The sequence below is a fragment of the Fundulus heteroclitus genome, chromosome 20 (genome assembly GCF_011125445.2).
Source record: "Fundulus heteroclitus isolate FHET01 chromosome 20, MU-UCD_Fhet_4.1, whole genome shotgun sequence".
Taxonomy (NCBI): domain Eukaryota; kingdom Metazoa; phylum Chordata; class Actinopteri; order Cyprinodontiformes; family Fundulidae; genus Fundulus; species Fundulus heteroclitus.
The window spans coordinates 17,754,884-17,762,709 of NC_046380.1; the positions used below are offsets into that span (position 1 = coordinate 17,754,884).

At 37.3% G+C, this 7,826-nt stretch overlaps 1 protein-coding gene across 2 annotated transcripts; it reads left to right on the forward strand.

Annotated features, from left to right (window-relative positions):
* The first annotated feature begins 1,528 nt into the window (after positions 1–1,528).
* si:dkey-264d12.4 (epithelial membrane protein 3) lies at positions 1,529–7,623 on the forward strand. 2 transcript variants are annotated; one of them, XM_036124709.1, is made up of 5 exons: positions 1,529–1,801; positions 5,556–5,668; positions 5,837–5,939; positions 6,062–6,202; positions 7,268–7,623. In XM_036124709.1, the coding sequence occupies exons 2-5, from the start codon at positions 5,591–5,593 to the stop codon at positions 7,441–7,443; spliced, it is 498 nt and encodes a 165-aa protein (XP_035980602.1). In that variant the 5' UTR covers positions 1,529–1,801; positions 5,556–5,590; the 3' UTR covers positions 7,444–7,623. The 2 variants fall into 2 exon arrangements, with proteins under 2 accessions (XP_035980602.1, XP_012728784.1); XM_012873330.3 differs by having other exon boundaries at positions 1,530–1,773.
* Positions 7,624–7,826: the final 203 nt, after the last annotated feature.

Genomic DNA, 7,826 nt, shown 5'->3' on the forward strand with positions numbered 1-7,826 from the left:
AGCATGGGAACCAGAACGCAGAGCTAAAAATGCAACCCTAATGTGAGGTGAATATGCGGTGTATAATCAATTTATGTGGTAGCAACGACAGCAAGAGAGAGTTTTTAGTGTGAACGGTTTGGCTCCGTGGCAGTTTGTCCGCTAGTCCTTAAATGCATCACATGGGTACAAGACTCATGCACTGATCTCTATTTATTCACTGCAGAGCCATTTCTCTCATGGCTCTGATTCACTGGATTGCTGATTTGCCCGAAAAAGTGAAGTCACTGGCCGCCATCTTGCTACTCCCTACTGTCACAGAACCCCATAGGATTTGGCTGCAACAACAAGCATTTTTTTGGCTGTGTGAAAACGTTTCAGAGGTAATTTTACAGTCAGTGGATGTACTAACAGTATGAAGTACTAGGAAATTATGTGCTGAAATATTTATAAATAACATTTCTAACTATATAAATAACAAGTACAAAAACAGATATATATATAGGTGATATATGAGATATCCGAGATTATATAGTATATATCTCTATATATATATATATATATATATGATATAATATATATATAGTATATACACATACATATATACACATACATACACACACACACACACACACACACACACACACACACACACACACACACACACACGGAAAAGAACAATTGGTTTATACGTAAGGCACTGTATTACTGCAATTGTAGTGAGGGAATATTTTCTTTATAGCTTCAGGTTCCAATGCTTCGTGTGTGATGGGTTGATTTCATGCATCAGCAATGATGCATGAAATTAAGTCAGTGTGAGTTGGGAGGTTTTAGGAAACTCATATTTTAGATTAGTTGGGAAAAAAAGTGTAAAATGTTGGTAATGAAAAGTAATATTTTTTAAATGATTTGAACCAGAGTTTCCCCAGAAGTTAGCAGGGTCTTTTATTCAGTTCAATTCAATTCAGTTTTATTTATATAGCGCCAATTCATGAAACATGTCATCTCAAGGCACTTTCCAAAATCAAATTCAATCAGATTATACAGATTGATCAAACTATATAAGGGAACCCAGCAGATTGCATCAAGTCTTGACAAGCAGCATTCACTCCTCCTGAAGAAGCGTAGAGCCACAGTGGACAGTCGTCTGCATTGTACATGGCTTTGCAGCAATCCCTCATACCGAGCAAGCATGAAGCAACAGATGCTCTTTTATGATGTGCTCTGGGTGGTCTGAGATTTCCTGCTCATTAACGATCAAAAGTAATCTGCTCTTTCCTGTTTCTCAGTTGCCACATGTTCGCTGTAGCTTTTTAGGCATGGCTGGACGGACCCCGAGAAGACATTTGCAGAAATGTTCAAATGTTGCGTAACTTGCGCAGATAGTAAAACTCTTTTGACAGATACAGTTCAGATTCGCAGTGGTTTTCTTTCCAGCTGCTGAGTGCTCTCAAACTGTTTATGCTGTTTTATTGGATGCCAGCAGCAACGCTTTGAATATTAATTTGTGTGTTTATGTATTGCCAAGGAAACGCTATTTCTGGTCCGGTTGCCCAACAGAGCACCAGAAATCCGTTGACCACAGTTATTAGGCAGAGGGCAGGGAAACGTTTTTGAGGAAATGGGTGTAGAGGACTCCTCCTACGTCCAACCCTACATTCCTCCTCTGCACAGTTTTTTCCCCCAAGTTAACGGTCCCTCCGCAGAAGGAAAACAAGAGGAAAACAGACGAACGGCAACTGCAACGCTCAGAGGATTAAAGGAGTTTCTATCCTGCTGCTCCGAAGCTAACGGGTAACCTCATCTTTCACAACAGTCTGACGTATGTTAGATTACACCAAAATAATTCCCTCCATTTCTTTCTGAAGCTGTTAACCAGAGAGTTTGTCTTAAGAAAGTCATGAACTAAGTATTTTACCCACATTGAATGATGGTTTTGTGTAGCTATTTAAGATTGGATTATATTCTTATGATGAGAAAGAAACATCTGTAGCCTATAATCAGAATCAGTCGTACAAGCACACACCCCTCTGACATGCTTCTTTTTTTTTAACCTGGCACAGGAAAGGATACCAGTCTCCCTCTCCTAGAGTTAACAAACTAACTTTACATTCATTTATTCATTCAATGACCATTTCTTTTGCTGATTATCAGCCAAATTATTCTGTTTCTAATTGAAAGACAAAGTTTAACAGGGCAGTAAATCAATGCTTATGTTCAAATTCTATGCCACACCGAAATGAAATGAATACAAGTGCAGGAAGTTAGAGTTTTAATGTCTGAATGTAAAGATTTAAACTGCATTTGATCAGTTATGATTTATTGGAAAGTCATTATAAAGATCAAGGTACAGTAAAATAACTAAATAAATAATTTATTGAAAAAAAATAATAGATTTTTTTATAAAATAAAAAAAAACTCTTTAAGCTTGATGCCTTTGTTTTTAATTAAATGTTTTACTGAGAGCCGGAAAGACCAGGCCGTACTCTCACACATGACGTACTTATTTCAGACAACTAAAATGAGCATTTAAATTAATTTTCATTGCTATTATAATTTTCAAGATGATCGTAGTCCTGATAATGGGTCATATGATCAAAAAATGTTGCAGTATTTTACTGTCTGCAGCTTTGTGGACAAGCTGAAGCTGGAGAGAGTTAAATCCAGCAAAACAGAAAAGACCCAAGCAGACATAGAGATGTTGTAATTAACTGGGATCATTTATTTACATCAGTTGGTTTTTACACAGCAAACTTATATAGGCAGAAAATGACAAGACTAAATGATGAAAAGCTGTCTTTGTGACTGATTAAGGGCTAAAAGATTTGGACTAACAGATTTGACTTAGTGTAATTGCAGGGGTGGGGGTATGGTAAAAATGGATGGATAAATTACCATATTTGAGAGGTTATTTAAAAATATATATATTTATGACAATGTTGAATTCAATTATACAGTGAATTAGACAGTTAAACTTAAAACAATTACACTTTGGGTAGTTTTGGGATTTAAAGACGATTGGATGGAAGGGGTTGCAAAAACTTTCTTTGAAATCACCGGGGGGGGGGGCACCAAGAAAAGTTTGGGAACCTCTGCTTCAATGTGATGTTACTGATCAGCTATATTTTGATAGGAAAAAAAAAAAGGAGCAAGTGTTGCGCCCTTAAGTATAACGGTTTTTAACTCCAGTCAATTTGTTTTTTACATTCCTGGCAAACTTACTTTGCAAACTTTGTGGCTTTCTTTTTTTTTTGTTGTTGCAGTTCAACTTATTTTTAGATCGATTTGCAGACTGATCAGATCCGTACAGTTACATTTTGAACAGCTTTAACTGTATTATTGCATTATTTCCTTTAACAAAAGTATCAGCTAACTTCATTTTCAGCTGGTTGTGTTAAAATTACGGCATCACTGCAAAGAAAACATGCAGTCATGATCAATTTGCATGATGATGGTCTGCTGATGCAGGAAACTGCTGCTGAAAAAACCCTTACATGAGATACATGAGATACATGATGATACGAAAGCTCCTGCACGCACACCAAAACAAAATGTAGTTTTTAATAGCAGGAAAAATTCTGGAAGTGGAAAGTATTGAGTAAAAAAAAATCAGATTAGAGATTGGTTTAAGGTTAATTATTTGAAATCTCCTTGTGATGTTTTAGGACATCTGGAAACATTTTTGTCGGTTGTAAAAACTAAGAGGAACCTTAAATCCAGTGTCATTTCAACACTGAAGAATCATAGCACAGTCCATGTGTGGGTTTGTTTTCTCAACCAGGCTTGTCCATCATCCTCCCCAGAGGTAAAGACCGGCGTCCCTCAAGGGTCTGTTCTAGAACCATATATGTTTCATGTTCACAGGGCAGTGAAATAGTATTTTCTACTATGGAGATTCCTTCTAGTTTGTGTTTTTGTCACATATGAAGAGTTGTGATAAATCAAATAATTTGTAACATCAGACAAACATAACCTGAGTGAATACAAAAAACAGTTTTGAAATTATTTAATTCAAGTGAAAAAAAAGCCATCCAGAACAACAGGGCCCTATTAAAAAGAATCTGCTAATAATATTAAGTAGGACATTATATAAAAACAAGACAAGAGATTTTGCCCTGATCTAGAACGAGAAGGGACGTCATTGCCGTCTATCGGTGTGGAAGTGGGTATTGCAAAAGCATTTCTAAGTTTTTGGGACTCCAGCAAACCACAGCGAGAGCCATTATCCACAAATAAAGGAAACATGAAACAGTGGTTAAAAAAAGTGGCAGGCCACCAAAGTTAATCCAAGACCGCGTTGATGATTCATCCAGGAGGTAAAAAAAGATCATCTAAAGCAGAGCAGGCCTCAGTTGCCTCAGTTAAGGTGTTCATGATAAGAAAGAGAGAAAAAGATAATATTAAAGAGACTGGGGGGCACAAATGGCTTCTATGGGAGTTCCATGTAAAAACCACTACAGTTCAAAAAGAACATGAAGCCTGTCTCACATTTGCCCCCCAAAAATATCTTGATGATGAAAATGAAAGTATTGTTTGAACTTGTGAGATGAATGTAGATTTTTTTGGTGTGGGTCTGTCATATCTGGTGTAAAAGACAAATTATACTGATAGTAAGGCACGGTGGTAGTGGTGTGATGGTCTAGGGCTGTTTTGCTGCATCGGGCTATGGTTGATATAACCATGAATGTAGTTCTTTACAACAAAAGCCTTGAAGGAGAAAGTATGACCACTGGTTTGTGAATTTAAGCAGATCAGGGACTCATTATTTCACACAAGAAATCATTATCAAGACAATGCTTGAGATACTGTCCCAATTTGTGGCTTTGACAATGCAGAACAGCATTATTTTTAAACTATTTAACTTTCTGATCGAATGCATCACCGGGCCTCCCGTTTATTACAGCTGACACCTGTAAACACAGTACTTTATGTTACTGGGTGATTATTTGAATAAAAAAATATGATCCCCCTTCACAACAGAAAAACACAACTGAGTGAATTTTAACCTCTTGTGTGACTGTGTGGAATTTTAAACATAAGTATATGACAATAACTTAAATTTTATAAATCAAACTTCTAATAAAGCTACTGCCGGTTTTGAATACATATGTTTTTGCAAGATAGTTTTAGTCTTAAAACATCTACTGTAGGCAATTTTCTATGCCTTCTGGTTCTAACTGTATCAGAAGTCTAAGGTTCTTTATTGGTAATGAATCACTTAGTCCAAAATCCTTGGTAAATGGGTCACTTTTTATTTTTTTTGTAAGTGTTAAAGAAGTTGTGATGATTTTAAATTTGCCTCAGGGAATGGACAGAGCCCACCTCCACTCCTCTCTGTCATGCATGTGGCTTATTAAAGGTGCAGAGATGGTCAGCAGCACAGATGAAAAGTTGCATAATTAAAGATTTCAACGTTTCCTCAGAAGCCACTTTTATCTGCTGGCTATTCTAAAAGATGCAGAGGGTCGATATCATTTTTATCATTGTTAAATGAAAAGTGTCAGTGATTTTTATCTGACTTATACGTTTTCTTAGAAAATATTCCAACGATTGAAGAATACTTTCTTCTGTTTTAGGGTTACTTTACTACAGGACACATATACTGACAGACATGGTGTGTCTGCTCGTATCCATCACTTTGCTGCATTTGGTCAGCTTGGCCATGCTTTTCGTCGCCACGCTGGAGAAGGTCAGACAAATTTTATTTAAAAGTGCTTCATGCTTGTTTATTCACTAGAGGGCACCGTCGTACAGTCTTTTTCACATTAATACAGCTACAGTTTAGTTTGGTTTTGCAAAAGACGGTTGTCTTCAAAGCTGTCATTGCTTTTAAAATGTTCTTCCTTCCCTCCTGCAGTCCTGGTGGGTATGGACGGAGTCAGAAATCACCGACCTCTGGCATAACTGCTTCTTCATGAACACCACACAAACCTGGGTGTGCGCATCGACCACTGAAAGCGGTAAAATGTCGACAAATTTTCTCAATAAATTTTAATTTGTTTCATTATGCATGAGAGAATGCTGTAGATATTGTCTGTTTCTATGTAGTTCTACCTTACAACGTCTTTTTCTTTCCTCCCAGACTGGCTTCAGTCTGTCCAGGCCCTCATGACCCTGTCGGTGGTCTTTTCGTCCGTCTCCTTCCTGGTTTTTCTGGGTCAGCTTTTCATCTTGTCCAGGGGGAAGCTCTTTTACTTTACAGGCCTCTGCCAGGCATTTGCAGGTAATATCAAGACTTAAACTTGACAAATCTTAAAGATTTAGTGCATGTATCTCAAAGGTGCTTTGACCCCTGTAAAACTATCAGGTACTGCTATGATAAATGGCTTTTAAAACCTTTCCCACATTTGAGTGTGCCTTAACCTGTATAATTCAACTAAAAGAATAACATTTGTGTGGTCAATCATGTGAATATGAGTAATCTGAAAAAAAAAAGTTCAGCCGTCCAAGCCAGATTTTCTTGCTATTTGCTTATCATCACTCTTTAGCTTGGGGAGCCAAAAATATTTGCCTACTCGTCCAATTGACTTCATTCAGGTGTGCCGATCACTTCTGTGGCCAAAGGTGTGTGAAATCCAGCACAGAGGCATGCAGACTACTACAAACAGTTTAGAAAGAAATCAATCATTCTCAGGAGCTTGCTGATCCCTGCTACTGTGAGGGGCTTTAATTACGCAACATAGTCCTCGCTGCTAAATTTACAGTAAGCTGCTAGTGTTGTTATAACAAAGTGGAAATGATTGTGAATGATAGTAGGATGCTTTGTAAACTCCTGTAGCAGGGTCAGCGGATGCTGAGCCATAGGGAGTTTAGATGTTTTCAATGTTCTGCAAAATCAGTAGTTGCAGATCTCCAAACTTCTTGTGGACGGAGTTGCTAAATGTCGACATCAAATCAAAAGCTTCTTCAACATAGTGTTAATTTAAGGGCATAAACATGCAATTGGATTGTTGTACCTTATTTTTTTTTTTATATCCTTCAAGCATTTTTTTTCATACTTTATATCACATTAAAATTGGAGAAAGATTTTAGATAATTTATCATACACGCCATATTAAGGGAAACATATTTCAGTCAGATTACCATTTTACTTTGTTTTAGGTTTTATCAGCTGATTTCTCTGTTATTACAAAGGAGGTTCACGTAAATCAAATACTGAAATAACCATTTTCCTTTTACCAGGATTGTTTTTTGATCCAATACTAGAGCTTAAAGACAAAGTCGATTAGACTCCACTCTGCCGTTGTGAGGATGTTTGTAAATGAACCCTTTAATGTGATTCTTGCAGGTTTCACAGACTTTGCCGCTTGCCTCATCTTCACCTTCCACAAAAAGGAGATTCTGAGCGAGTCCAGAGATCTGAGCAAAGGGCGCTTCGGCTACTGTGTCATCCTGGCATGGCTGGCCATCCCTCTTCTTCTCGTCAGCAGCGTCCTGTACGTCCATCTGCGAAAGAAGCAGTGAAGGAAGCACAAATGCATGCAAATAGGGACCTATTTCTTCAACCTCAGTGAAGTAAAATTAGTCTGTAAACTATGCATTTATTTTACTTTTCTCCATTTATGAGATCCAATCTCATTGTACCACATGAAGTATTTCATGAAAAACCATTGAATAAACTTTGTTTTTAATATTTGTTTATAACCTTTGTCAGGGTTAATTCTGAAGTACTCATATTGCTGATTTTAGTATTTTAATATGAGACACTTGTCACGAATATCACTCTAATTAAAGACTATAATTAGCATTTGGATTTGCCTTAAGTTGCTTCTTGCGTAACAGACAGGCGGCACAAGCCTATGGCATCATGAAGTGAATATGAGAGGGCGTTCCTCTTTGTGTTTAAA